The sequence below is a fragment of the Panthera uncia genome, assembly GCF_023721935.1.
Source record: "Panthera uncia isolate 11264 chromosome D3 unlocalized genomic scaffold, Puncia_PCG_1.0 HiC_scaffold_8, whole genome shotgun sequence".
NCBI classification, from domain to species: domain Eukaryota; kingdom Metazoa; phylum Chordata; class Mammalia; order Carnivora; family Felidae; genus Panthera; species Panthera uncia.
Window position 1 is genome coordinate 52,646,128 of NW_026057586.1, and position 15,438 is coordinate 52,661,565.

The 15,438-nt window shown below is 37.8% G+C and overlaps 1 protein-coding gene across 3 annotated transcripts in view; it reads right to left on the minus strand.

Annotated features, from left to right (window-relative positions):
• Nucleotides 1-15,438, minus strand: part of LPIN2 (lipin 2) — an 84,490-nt gene that overhangs the window by 32,914 nt on the left and 36,138 nt on the right. For all 3 annotated transcript variants that reach the window (XM_049620387.1, XM_049620384.1, XM_049620386.1), the window contains exons 2-3: nucleotides 8,099-8,299; nucleotides 310-405 (exon numbers count right to left, since the gene is read on the minus strand). In XM_049620387.1, the coding sequence (XP_049476344.1) occupies nucleotides 310-405; nucleotides 8,099-8,290 (288 nt within the window). In that variant the 5' untranslated portion in view covers nucleotides 8,291-8,299. The remainder of the gene's footprint in view (nucleotides 1-309; nucleotides 406-8,098; nucleotides 8,300-15,438) is intronic.

A 15,438-nucleotide genomic window follows, 5' to 3' on the forward strand; every position in this document is an offset into this window, starting at 1 on the left:
GGAACTAACTTCGAGTCAAGGTGTAAACTGTAACAGATACTAAATAAGAAAGCTCATTAAAGACAGAAAAAGAGCAAGTGCAAGGGCCTTCTGTATGCTCTCTGTATTCTGACACTTGGTGCTGAGAAAAGTGCCTCACTCACTCTAGCTCCTTTCTGACAGCTTAGTTCTTCAACCTAAAACTAAAGCTTGTTTAACCTGCAACAATCACCTCTATAACTAACCATGAAAACTGAACATTTCTGTCTGGGGACAGATCCTGGAGCCTGAATACAATGTGTAAAGTAAATGTGACCCACTAGAACTTACATATTCCTCTTCAGTCTCCTCCACAAAGAAAGCTTCCCCATTGTCACCCAATTTCATGTGAAGATCCACTGCATCGCCATTGATTTCTATATCAATCTAAGAAGAGAAAGTATGATTTAGTATTAAATCTTTCATTCATGCTAAACGAAGCCTAAATTCTGGGTTCTCAAGCCAAACTTAGTATTGAGGTTCCTGGAGTGATAGTCTCTGAGAAACACTGCTACCTGCCCCACCAACCTGCCTTAAAAAACCAAACAGATCTGGGAAGGAAGGGGATAGGTAACCAGGGATTGAAAGAAAATATTGTATCATTTTTAGAACATAAAATCTTGTACTTAATTTCCCAAATGGCATAAAATAGAGAAATGTTATGGTCAACAAGCAATTGAGCACTTCCAGAGTTACACCACAGACAGGCCTCAGCTGGCACGCTTCAGACAACCACAAATTTCAGTTAATGCAGTATGTTACCTGTAACTCCAGAGAGCACAGACTTCACTGCCAGCTCTCTGGCTACAGATCACTACATAAAAACAGATGCCCCGCATGATTGGTAACCCACTGCATCACTTTTTCAAAAAGTGCACTAGTGACTAGCGCACCAAATCTATTATTACTCAGTTCAGGCACAGACAGCAAAGCTTGTAGTGGTAGTTGTCTTCTTGTTTCCCACTGATAAACCCATGTGACATTTTATAAAAATGGATAATTAAGAGGAAACTGGCCAAGATCAAAATGCCACAAACTAAAAGTACCATTACTGGAAGTAAACTTCAAACTGAATGTCAACAGTTACGGAAGAAATAGCTGACTGCGGGAATGGGGACCCTGCTGCCACCTGAAAGGCTCAACATGTGCAGCCAGAGGCACCTGGTGAAGGCAGGCTCATCCACACAGAGGAGCAGAGTGGCTGTGACAAAAAGGATGAAGATGGCCCAGAGGAAGTGACGTGGGCAAAAAGTGTCCACACTGAAGGAACTCTGACATACTTCATGACATTGAATGTTTCAGAGCTGAAAACCTGAAAGGTGATCCAAATTTAGAAAAGCATACGAAAATTTGCCAAGACGAGAGATGCTTGTTCGGTATCCTAAGTTTTACATCAAGAAGGCAAGCACTGTTCAAACCAACTAATCTTGCTAAGTTATTTTACAAAGAAGACATGTTAGTTCTCAATGTTCCTAATGTTTTAAATTGCAGTGTACTAAACACCAACTTACTATTTTTCATTTTCTTACACATTTTTAACTGACAATAGAAAGTTTTTACAAAAATTTGTAAAATTCATGGAAAAATCCTAATTTTTCTCAGTTATTAAGTTTGCTTTGGGTTTTGACTTGCCCAGTCATTTTTTCTATGTATATATTTTTTATGAATAGAATTTATTGTCAAATTGGCTTACATATAACACCCAGTGCTCATCCCAACAAGTGCCCTCCCTCCTCAATGCTCATCACACATTTTCCCTCTCTCCAACCCCCATCCACCCTTAGTTTGTTCTCTGTATTTAAGAGTCTCTTGTGGTTTGCCTCCCTCCCTCTCTGTAACAATTTTTCCCCTTCCCTTCTCCCATGGTGTTCTGTTCAGTTTCTCAAGATCCACATATGAGTGAAAACATAGGATATCTGTCCTTCTCTGACTTATTTCACTCAGCATAATACCTTCCAGTTCCATCCATGCTGCTGAAATCTGCCCAGTCATTTTAATGATCTATATGACCATGCAAAGTAAGGACTGTTTATATATAATATTAAATACCACTTAAAAATAATGTAGTAGTTCATCTGTAGACTGTGAATAAATGTTTTTAAACATCTTATAATAATAAATGAACACCAACTTTCGAAACTCTTACAGATAAACTTGTAAACTCCAGTTTTAGACTGGTTCAGGGGACATAAAAACGAAAGTACAGAAAAATGTAATACGTATATAAATAGAGTAGTCCACAATTTAAGTGTACTTAACTTTGCAAAACCATTGGGTTTTTCCCAGTGAGGACCAATTAATTATCCCTTCTGACACTGAGTGCTGGGTCACATCAGGTCAGTGAAGATCATTAACTGAAATATGTTGTCAAAATGCTTATTATAAAAATCCTGTTAGTAACATAACCACACTAAGAGATAAGGAATAAAACTAAATATTCTAAGACTAAAGACAAAAAGAACTATAAACAAATATTGTAGTAATTAAAAAAAATCACAGAGATGTGGGTAACAATTCTAAAACTATTTTATGTGTATTTTAGGATTGAACAAAATAAGTAAACATATTGTAGGTAATAAGAGCCATGTTTCTCACTGTCAGAAAAAGAAGTTATAAATAAGGAGATGAGAAGGAACCTTCTAGGGATGGACTGGAATCAGAGGAATCAGTGTGAACTCATAATTTTTACAGACAAATGTAGGTACACATATTTACATACAGAGATTTTCCAGCTCTGCCTGCTGACAGGGCCTAGAGGCAATGACACCTCAGTAATGAGCATACCTAGTGACCAGATGCTTTGTTTCTAGATACGATTCTCTAATAAAAGGAACCACTGCTCCTCAGAGAAACAAAATAATTACATTCCAGGGCTGAGGCAGGTAAAGTAGATTCTTGTCAAATAGCTCATGGTGCCAAAAAGTAAGGAAGTGCTCAAAAAATGATGGGAACATATCAAAAGGACTCAACCTGAAGGAGCTACCTACTAATTGCCAAATCTGGGACAATTTGAGCAACTACATAATGATAATAATGGATTATAACCCAAAGAGTAAAATTAATATTCAGAAGTCCATACTGATCTGAATAAATAATTGAATAAGTAAACAGAAGGACAGCTCTTTGATACAGTAGAATTTCAGTTAATAAATGGAGTAGAAAGGATGGAAAACAGAAAATCATTTGGCAAACACCACAGTAATAACTACTGCAAGCAAAATTCATCAACGTATGCTAAAATCCATGGGGTGGAAGTACGATGAAAAACGGTATATTTGCACAATCTCCAAGTTTCTTCCCACAAATAAATTTTTAGATGAGAAACCTAGTAGACACCACTAACCAAGGGATCAAAGTTAACATCACCAATAATGAGATACGGCACCATGATGGGCCTCCTAAGATGATATACTGAGAAGGGCACACTATCACTCTGTGTTATTCTCCCCCAAATGAGAAAACATCAGACAAACTCAAATTGAGGGACAATCTGCATAATAACCATTCTGTCCTCCTCAAAAGTCAAGGTTGTAAGGAAAGACAGAATGGTTACAGAATATAGAATGAAAGTAATGTGGGATCCTGGATAGGATCATAGACAAAAAGACCATAGTGAATCTGAGTAAGGTCTTTAGTTAATAATATTATACCGATGTTAACTGCCTAGTTCTGATAAATTGTACCACGGTCATGTAAAATGTCAACAGTAGGGGAAGAAGTGGGTGACAGATATAGAAACTATTTAAAATACATTTGCAACTTGTTAAACATCTAAAATATAGGAGTTAAAAATATGCTAATGTCATTAAAAAACTGACTCAGAACAGTCACAGACTGGAAGAGACTGAGGACAGCTAAGTGTTCCATGTCATGACTACAGTGATGCTTTCATGAGTGCACCTATGGTAAAAGTTTTAAAATTATATCCTTTGAATATGTGTTACTGTGTTAATCACAAAACAAAAAAAGCTCTTAAAAAAGGAAAAACAATTATAACAGAAAATGAGAAAAATAGGCAACTATTAAATACAAAATAACAAAATCCTATGCAAAAGAAATTCCTATTTAAGAAATGTTAACAAAATTATTTTGTAAGAAACTCATTTTTCTTCCACTTTTTAAATTTTTTTAAGATCTTTTTTTATTTTTGAGAGAGAGAGAGACACAGCGCAAGCAGGGGGGAACAGAGAGAGAGGGAGACACAGAATCTGAAGCAGGCTTCAGGTTCTGAGCTGTCAGCACAGAGCCTTATGCAGGGCTCGAACTCACCAACAGTGAGATCATGACCTGAGCTGAAGTCAGACACCCAACCGACTGAGCCACCCAGGCGCCCCGCCCCTCTTTTACTTCTTAAAAGAAAAGTGTGCATAAAATAAGTTTCCACAGGACAAACATTAATTCATTTCCCAACTAAGTTCTTCATGTTTTAGATTACTGTGAATATTTATGGCTTAAATAAAGCTGGTTAGGACATGGAATCTAACGCTTCCAAAACCAAGTAGTGCAACAAATTCCTGGGCTAAAAAAATATTATTTTCAGGTTAAGTTTAAAATGTGTTTCATAATAAACTGGTTGAAGTCAAATAAGCATCTAGAATCATCTATTTCCGAAGCAGCTCTAATAGCAGCAGCTTCTACATAGGAAAAATGTTTTCTAAGTTCCATGAGGGCTGATGAAGTAAAGAAATAGATATATTTTCCTAGACTGTAAGAGCAAGGGGACTGGGAAAACTAAATTTGCTCCATAATGCCAAATTTTAGGTTTCTCAGGATGACTTAAATACTTAATTGCATTTTTTCAACTAGAAGTTGGACACAAAAATAATTGAAATGATCATTTATTGATTTGTGGTTGTATAAATTATTTAAGTTAAATTACACACAAATTAAATATTAAAGTTATTTTACCTTTCATAAAAAAACATAACAGATTCAAACTAGTATCCTTCAAAATTTTCATCTTTGTAGGTTATCCATTTACCCTAGGGAGCTGGGAAAATAGAACAATGCCTCTTTCAGAATGCAGTCTGGTTTTAAACCATCTTAAAACAATTCACCCTTCATTTATAGCCTGTCTGACTTTAGTGATCAAATATGACATTTTCCAATATGACTAGTCTCTTATTCTGCCTCTAAATGGAGTTTGGTTACCCCCAAATTAAATCTAACATCAAATTGTGGCAATACTAAGGGTACTAAAAGAATATGCCAGAAGCTCTTTAAGTAACAAAGCAAAAATATTAAGAAATATTTTGAGAGATGGCACCAAATTGGAATAAATGCTTCCCAAGGTGATTATTTTAAAGAGGGTACTCATTTTGATGTACTACTCCTTATAAACTGGTATCTAAAACAATATTCCTATCTACATAGTCTTACTTCCTACACTGTGGCTTAATCTTGCTCAATATATATGACTGAGATGTTGAAATAGAACTGATTTACTTTTTAGAAATACCTGCTATAGCAGACACTTGTTTTGGCAAACCACTCTTCAGGTAAGAATATCAGTGGTGTCCTCTGGAGATCTCCTCATCCTCTATTTCAGACAGTTTCAGGCGTGGCTTCATGGGGCTGCTGTCCAAGCCAAGCCAATCAGTACATTCCACCCCAGCTATAGTGACTGGTCTGCAAGGTACATGTGACTCAAGTCTGACAGGGAGATTAAACACTGATACTTCTGTGGGAAGAAGCAGCTCTCTTTCCCCTAGGGTTGCTGAGTTCATGGGAAATAAGCCAGGAGGTACTGTGGCCATCTTGCATTAGAGAGAGCATACACAAAAGGAGGCAGAGCTGAGAGGTGGGCAGAGACAGGGTTCTGGTTAACACCCTCAAAGACCTGATTAATTCAAATGCTCCTGGACATTAGTTATGCAAGCCAATAAATTCCCTTTTTTTGCTTAAGCTAGTGCGAGGTGGATTTTTGTCACCCACAATGGAAACTTCCTGTCTAATACACTGGATTATTTAACTTTGATAAGTAACCAAATCATTAGTTTTGCGTTAAATCAACAAAATTAGTATTTTAAAAACAGCAACTGCAGGTTTACCTTCTGAAATTCAACTCGGGTTATGAAATATACTGGGAGTAGTGGTGTTCTATCAAACAAAAACATACCAGTGACAGTGGGAAAATTATTATACGGTATCTCCCTAACCAGAAGCTTTAAGATGATTATGATTTCCAGTCCAGGTGCCACCATTATAGGTGTCACCATAACTGGGGTCTTAGTGTAAAATCAGTGAGTAGCTTTCCCTAGTCCAAACTGACCTAAAATAAGACAGTTAATCCAAACTGCCTGAGTATCTCAAGGCAGACATGGTTCTGGTTTTACTGTCGCAGGAAAGCTGTGTTTCAGTCAAAGAGCCAAATTTCTGCTCAAACACATCCTTTGAGCTCCTAGGGGTACTAGTGCAAAAGAAATTTTCTTTTCCTGTGTCTCATGGACAGACTATTAAAATCCAAGGGTTTGACAAGATACAGAATACAGTCATTTGGGTAGCCTGGTACTGAACTTGTACTTTCTTAATTAGAGGCACACAGCATGTAGAAAGAGGTATGTTGTCTGTCCAGTCACCATTTATAGATACACAAATGCTTACATATAACATCAGCCTGCAGATTCCATTCTGAAAGGCCAAAAGACTTAACCAATCTACTGATCAAAATCCAGATCACAGAAAAACAAACAAAAGTGCCATATAAGCCATTTCCTGAATAGATCCTTGCACAACTAATGGGAAATTTCAGCGTATAAACAATTTTGTACAGATTCTCCTAAAGCAGATAAAAACTGAAAGTACTATACGTTAGTGTTACTGGCTAGAAATAAAAAATTCCAAGAAGCTAAACTGTGGCTAAACACTGTTTTGCAAGGCAAAGTTTCCAAGTTACTAAGTGAATTGCGACTGCTTTTGGTTTCCAAAGGGTGTCTCTAAACAGAGGCCGACCATACAAACCCTGCCATCCTGCAAGGTGGCTCTCCAGTGAAATACTGATTTATAACACCTCGGAAAAAAGATGTGTGTTTTGAGGGCGGGGGGGGGGGGGGGGGCAAGTGGGGAGAATATATAGTTGTGTGCAACCCATAAGCCTTTTCTTCCACCCCCAAAAAAACTTAAGTTTAATTAAAACACAAATTTCTATTTTAAAGAATAAGATTAGCTATGCAAAATAGCCAAAATCTGAAAATAGATGATTCGAATTATGCCAGTGGTCCTCTAACACCTAGTTCTGTGACCCAAAATGGTGTAGATCTTTCATTGTGCTTTATAATCCTGACAAAATCTCCCTCCATTGTTTAGGTAAATAATGTGGGGTAAGAGCAGAAGGGGAAAATACTACCATGTACCTGCAAAGTTTTATTACTAGCTCAATTTTCTAACTTGATTGACATCAAATATACTAACATGTCTTACCATTGTTCCAATATTTGAAGGAGAGAGGATGTAAGAAAAAGGAAAATACAAATTATCTTCTTTCTAAATGAACCTTCCCTGAAATAAAACTAAACGCCAACAAGCCCATGATGTGAGTTTGCATTTAGTAAGATCTGGAGACAAGTCCTGGTATCACTAACAAAATTTAGATACAAATAAGATTCAACAGCTTTCTCAAAACAAGGAAAACTGGCATTAATTTTACTTAAACAAATGTAATGTATTCTTGATTACCTCAGTCTATTCCATTCATAAATGGTATGAAGCCACTGCTCTAAAAATTTTATAGTATATAAGGTAAAGACACTTTTTCTAAATACACCTAACATTCTCCATTTACAACTCCAGTTTCTCTATTTTGCTCCTCTGAGCTGCAACAAATGGGATTATCAAGATAATTTTCAGCTTTTTTTCCCCCTTGGAGAGACTTTCTATGCACTTATGAATTCAGCAGCAACTTCAAAATAAAACATAAAGGCTGACTTCTCATATGATTATCTTCAACATTATACAGGTTTTCCTTAAAAAAAAAAAAAAAAGAAAAAAAAAAAAAGAGCCAGAGAGAGTACACAGGAACAACTTATTCTGTTCCCATCTAACCTTTCACCCTCCTTGAGAACAAGCTGTCTCCTGTACTCACCACTTTCTCTTTGGATCTCAGGACTCCCAGCTTCCCAAATCGAACGTGAAAAGGCGAACACTGATAGGTGCCATCCTGCTGTCGCACCACAATGACATCGATGCACCCAGACAAAGTAGCTTGGTTAATGCCCTTGTAGAGTTCCTTCACAGTGACAATCACCTGCCCAGCCAGCTGTCCCACATAATTCATGGTTTGAAACTACAAAAGACAGGGGGAAAAAAAAACAGATGAGACAGTAACACTGAATCTGTGGATCTAATGACAGAGAAAAAAACAGTGGTGATTAAAAGTGTATTGAGCATTTGTATGTCATATTAGATAGTTAACTGTGCTGATCTTGAGCCAGTTAGTCTCACGCTACCACTGTTTTTACACAATTCCACACAACGACAAAATCAGATGGTTCTCCTTTGTATCATGAGAGGCTGTCCCAGCCAGGGCCTGAGGCATGCCACTAATTCACTTCTCTCCTCACCCCAGCTGGGTTAATTCATTCATTCTGTAGACATCTATTTAACTGTCATTCCCTCAGAGGAGCCAGGTTTGATTTTCTTTCGTAGGGCTGATCATGATTCTAATATATTAATTGTCTGTGTACTGTCTGTGCTTCCTGCTCCAACTCAAATTCCTTCCCCAACATTGCCAAACTGTAAAATTCTAAGTTCCCTTTCCTTTTCCATCATCATGGATTCTGCTAGCTGCCAGCAGGGGTGTCCCTCTGAAATTTAGAACCTGCACAGAACCACCAAAGAACCCGGACTACCACCACTGCCCTCTTGCCCAAGATCACTAGGAACCTGGGGCAACTGCATCCACTCTGGCCACAGCAGCCAAGCAGAAAAAATGACCAAGGATCACATCTGGGAGGAACCAGAAAGTCCACTGTTTCTGCTGAAGACAATTAAATGAGAGATGAATTTTCTACAAAACTCTACAAAAACTGAATATGGTTCAGAGGCATGCTAGATTAAATAAACAAACTCTGGGTGAGCTAGACTGGGTCTAACCTATTTATAGCGTTATTTTTATCAAAAATCCCCTCAGTGCTTGAACACAACTCACTAGAACATACATTCATGTTCTATAAAGTTCAAAGTACAGAAAAGGGTTTTAATCTTGTTGGTCAACTACAATTAACTAGTCAAATCGGGATCACTATGCTATAAAAGGATCCTCCAGAAAAGGTTAAAGATGGACATGAGTGTGCACCTGACCCAGGCTGCAGGGTCGCTAGGAAATGCTTGCTTCCTCTGCCCCACATCCGCTGTGGCTGAGGCTAGGGCTGGCTTTATCTGACCACAGGTTGGGGCGCCTACCATATAGTATGCAATGAAGACCAGCAGGGAAGTCTCCTTGAATCCCCCTCAATTCTTTTACTAATTAGAAAAAAATAGCTCTTTAGTCCTAACGTTATCAAATTTCATCCCCACTTATCAAATACCACCACATTTCATTCATTAGACAACAACAACCCTAGTATTATGTCAAAGCACAATTCAGCAAGTCATTCACTGGGGACAGAAGGGACATAGACCAAACAAGAGATCCTCCGTGGCTCTAGCTAAGCCAAAGGCCAACTTTCACTGAACCAGAGAAAAGACAATTTATTCTCCAGATCATTCCTCATAAACACATCTGTCTCTTTACCCCCAGCTTTTCAGGTGCCTTAAGCCTGAAGTTACATGCGCAGAAAAGCTACCAGAGATCACATTCTATGTTGTGAGAGAAGTCCAAAATTGAAATGGGAGAAAGAATGCTACTCCAGTGGGAAAACTTAGGGGTGTGCTAAGACATGTGCCTCCAGAGAAACTCACCCTATTCCTCACAGGTGAGCGAGTGCCTACTGGCAGTGCCCAGATTGCACTCAGACATTTTTTCTGCTCTTATACACAGATGAATGTGTAATCAAGACCCATCAGTTTTATACTACTAAGCACAGCCACAATTTTACCCCGGAAATTTGAGTATTTTAAAGCTAATGTTACAAAGGCCCCAAAAATGTACCTCCAGAAGAGATGGCTCTGAGGATGTAAACTGGCTGCAAAACTTACTAATAAATAAGGTAGTATCCTTTATAAAATAGTTGCAAGTTAGTTTTGATTTTGGTTTTAGAATAATTCATTAGGTAAGGCCAAATTAAGCATATACCAAGTGCCCAATAATTATTTCTTCAATGAATAAAGGATCAAATGAACCATCAATAAATGAGACAAAAAAAAATTAGAAACGTGTGTAGGGAGGAAATACTATCAGAATATTCGTATTACATCTCATTTTTAAAAATTAATCTTTTTTGTTTTGCAGTAACTATAGTTTTGCATGCGTGCAATTTTAAGAAATACAAAGAGACCCCACGTATCCTTTAAGCCAGGTTCCTCCAACATCTTGCAAAATTCTAGTGCAATATTACAATCAGGGTACCAACACTGATTCAGTTAAAATTGAGAACATTTCCATCATCCTAAAGATCTGTCCTATTGCCACATACACCTAATTCCCTCACTCTCTCCTTAATCCCTGGAGACCATTAATTCTGTTTTTCGTTTCTGTCACTTTTGACCTTTTTAAGAAAGTTAGGTATATAACCTTTTGTCATTCATTGCCTTTTCCCTCTTATACTGCTATGGAGACTCATCCAGGTTGTTGCATGTATCAACAGTTTGTTCCTTTTTATTGTGAGGCAGTACTGTATAATACGGAGGTACCATAGTTTGTTTAATTACTCAACTGTTGAGGAACACCTGAGTGATTTCATGTTTTTGAGTATTACAGTTAAAATTACCATAGCACTCATGTATAGGTTTTTGTGTGAAAATCAATTTTCAAGGGCGCCTGGGTGGCTCAGTCAGTTAAGTGTCCGACTTCAGCTCAGGTCATGATCTGTTTGAGCCCCACGTCGGGCTCTGTGCTGACAGACAGACCCTGGAGCCTGCTTTGGATTCTGTGTCTCCCTCCCTCTCTGCCCCTCCCCCGCTCATGCTCTGTCTCTCTCTCTCTCTCTCTCTCTCTCTCTCTCAAAAATGAATAAACATTAAAAAAAATTTTAAGAAAATCAGTTTTCGAATTGACTAGAATAATCCCCCCCGGGGATGTAACTGCTGGGTTCAATGAGAACTGCGTGCTTAGTTTTCAAAGACACTGCCACCAGAGTCACTGTACACATTATACACCCCCACAAGCAATGTCTGAGAAATGTAATTTTTCTACATCTTTGCCATCATTTGGTACTTTTTTATTTTACCATGATGACAGGTACAGGTGATATTAGTTTTAATCTGCATTTCCCTAATGGCTAATGACACTGAACATCTTTTCATATGCTGACTTGCTTGATTCAGATATCTCATTATATTTTGTTTCATAAAAGAGCACTACCACTTAGAGGAAAAGAGAATAAACATCTTTTTGTTCCTTATTTCTGGGGTCATGGTGTACAATTTTTATGTTAGGAATGTATCCAAAAACAAAGGTGAAATAAAATTTAATCTTGTATAGTTCATATTTTCACTCTCTTTTATCAGATAGTATTTTTTAGCAACCTAGAACTGTCCATCAGAATGTTCATAATATGTAATATATGCTCACGACATGCTTTTTGCTTGTCATGGCATGTACATTAATCAGCACCCAAGCAGTCCATCTTTGTATAACTGCTTGACTGACTGGTAGCCATTTAAAAATGAGCTTTGTTACAAATTTTTAAAAATTTTGTAACTAATTATATAGGCCTTTCCTTAAAAGAAACTGAAAAATGATAACTTTAAGCATCCTCATTCAGCCATAAAACAAGTCTTATAAACTAAATGTGTAATAAGCTTACATCAACTAGAGCACAGAATCCATAATTAAGTGTAACTACATCTATTCAAAATGATTTTAATTACCATGGTTAAAGGATGTGCTGTTATACAAGAAAGTCTATTGTGTAAATGCCAGTTGCTAAATGTAGAAAAATACAGGCTATCAAATGATTGGTTTTTTTCTTAGCAGATATAAAACAATTGTTTATATTACAAAGGCTGGTAAAACAAAAGTAAAGGGATGCCTGGTGCTGTAACATTCACTACACCCTGGGAATGAGGGGCACAACTCTGCTAGGAGGAGCACTCCAACTAGGTTGGGAGAGGGGGCTGCCCCATGGTTATGTCTGGGGGAAAAGCAGCTGGTTGTTATATGTGCGATATATTAACCAGTTTCATCCAGGGGCGCCTGGGTGGCTCAGTCGTCAAGCATCGAACTTCAGCTCAGGTCACGATCTCAGAGTTTGTGAGTTTGAGCCCCATGTCAACTCTGTGCTGTCAGCTCGGAGGCTGGATGGAGCCTGCTTCAGATTCTCTGTCTTCCTCTCTCTTGCCCCTCCCCTGCTCGCTCTCTGTCTCTCTCAAAAGTAAACATTAAAAAAAAAATTTTTTTTAACAACAACAAAAAAACCCCAGCTTCTTCTTTAAGCATTACCTAGTACCACAAAACTTTATTCCTACATGTCCAGCTCAGCACTAGCCATAATAAAGCCAAGTGAGAACAAATTCAGTCCTCTGACACCTGTCCTGGTCAATGCCTGGGAAAGTGGGACTCTGAACAAGGGCAGAAAGACAATCAAGTAACCCAGTCACATGTCAGGGATACACCTCATTGAAGAGACTATCTTTTGAAATAAAACAAAGATTAAAAAATATAGTAAAATAATATACATTGTACATTACTCACCATATTTTATAGTGAATGATGAGGAAAAAAAAGAGAGGAGAAAATAAATTCAAGGACAGGGACAAAGAGACTAAGAGGGATGCAAAAAGAGATAAAAACTCAGAGAAAAAGCAAAGACAGAGTAAATACATAATCAGAAAGCAGACAGATATAAAGATGCCCACACAGAGCAATGTGGAACTGAAGGATGTTCATAGAGCAGCATCCCTATCTTCAGGCTCACAAGCACAGAAAAAAATATAAAAATGCATTCTTAGAACTCAAAGTATTTATCTAGCCCAGTGTTTCAACAAATATCAAAAGTGCTTCTAGCACACCCCTGAAATATGGAAAGTTAATCATCAGAATAGCAGCAACTAATTTTTTGAGAGCTTACTATGTACCAAATTCCTAAGCATATACATAATCTCAGAACCACCTTATGAATGAGTAAATATTATTTCTATTTTTAAAGATAATAAAATTAAGGCTTAAAACAGTTAAGCATTGTTATGGACTGAACCTGTCTCCTCCTCAAATTTGTATGTTGAAGCCCTAACCCCCCAAGTGAAGGTATTTGGAGGCAGGGCCTTTGGGAGACAATTAGATTTAGATGAGGTCAAGAGGGTTGGGCCTCTACAGTGGGATTAATGTTCTTATAAGGAGAAAGAAAAACACCACAGATGATGTTCTTTCCTCCTACCATGTGAGGACACAGTGAGAAAGTGTGCAAGCCACGAAGAGGACCCTCACTAGGAATTAAATTGGCCAGCACCTTATCTTGGACTTGCCAGCCTCCAAAATTGTGAGAAATAAATGTTCAGATCACCCAGTCTGTGGTATTCTTTATGGCAGCCCAAGCTAAGACAAGTATCCTCTTAAACAACATAATTGCCGTACTGTTTTTCAATGTTGGGGTACTTCCTGTTGACAAAGATTCATTCCTTTCACCAAGAAGTTGATAACCGTATCAGACAGCCCTACCATTATGTCCACTAGAAGTCACCATGAATCTTCTAAATACCATTATACACCAAAGAGTTTGTTGTACAACTATAGGTCTCATCTATTCTGGGCTAAGCATTCTTCTAAAATGACTGGGTTTACTTTCACTTTTATGACAAACTAAAGAACTTACTTTAAATGGGAGATCCAAAACTAGACACAGTGGTGTAGATAGGCCTGACTAATATACAGTGTATACAATGTATAGTGTGTGTTTAGGTCCAGGCACTGGCTCCCATAGGCTGGGTTAGATGTTGGGAACTCCCGAGACAGGGAGGTACTTACTGATCAGTGAACTAAAAATGGGAAGAGTCGGAAGACAGAAATTAACTAACATACTTATTAGAAACCAAATGGCTCTTTATGTGTAAAATTCAATAGACTGAATTAGTCCTTCATGCATGAAGGTGCCCACTATCAGATTTTTCTCATCAAAAACTTACAAGTAAACATACACTAGTATCTGGAATAAATGGGTAGTTTAAAGATTTGCTTAGTAGCTTTTCCTAAGCATCAAAGAAACTAAAGCAACCCATCATGATATGTAGTAGAGATTTATAAATGGAATCTATCAGTAACGAGGTTCAAATACAGATCTTCTTTCTATAAAAACTGCTCAGAATCATTTAAAGGTGACATGTTCAATCAAAAACAATTTTTGCTAAAGAAAAGGGATATAGGTACTTATTAAAATACTGTAATTTCTAAATTGTTATCAATACAAAAATGGATACATTCTAAACACGTTTAATTTTACCCTCATATCTATTCAATGCTATTATTACTAGTTAGAAGTACAGCTACTAACAAACACAACTACAGTTGTTACATGTCCCTCATGTGTCAAGTGCTATGGAAAACTGTGTATTATCTCATGTAATTTTCACAAGTATCTGGAGTTTGGTATCAATATTCCCATTCATATGAGGACACTGAGGTTCGAAAGTGTCCAAGGTCACCACAGTAAGTGGTGAAGCTGATATTCAAACTCAAGTCTCACTACAGCCTTACTGCATGTCTCAGTGATAGAAAAGCTCTAAAGCACTGATCTGAATGCCTTGATGAGACCCCACCCCCACCCCAGATTTTTTGCTGCAAGTGGGTTGCTTTTAGAACCTGGAATGTTACTTACTTAATACTACTTGGCCCTTCAACTCTTTTCTGCACACTGTCATGAGAGGTAGCACTGACTACTAACTTGCCTGCTAGACCCACAATTCAAGATTAGGAAGTGGACTTCCTGGGAGATCATGTGTGGTTGGAGCTTATGGACAGAGATGAACTGCTTTTGTCTAAGAACTTGCCCTCAACATTCTAACCTTCTGCTCACAGATGTGAGGAGTGTGCTGTGGGGGAACAGAAACTTCTAGAAACTTCAGTAAACAGACAGAACACGTTCTGGCTTACACCTATGCTCCTAGACCAAACTCCTCCACGCACCAAAGCTTATATTCTGCCTTTGAGTAGCACTTAATATTTTTCAAGAACTTTCTCAAACATACCTCATTTAATCTTCAAAAAGAGAATTTAGGTTAAGTAAGGCAGATGTTTTCCTTTATTTAAAAATAAAACTTTTTTTTAACGTTTATTTTTGAGAGAGACAGAGTGTGAGCGGGGGAGGGCCAGAGAGAGAGGGAGACAGAATC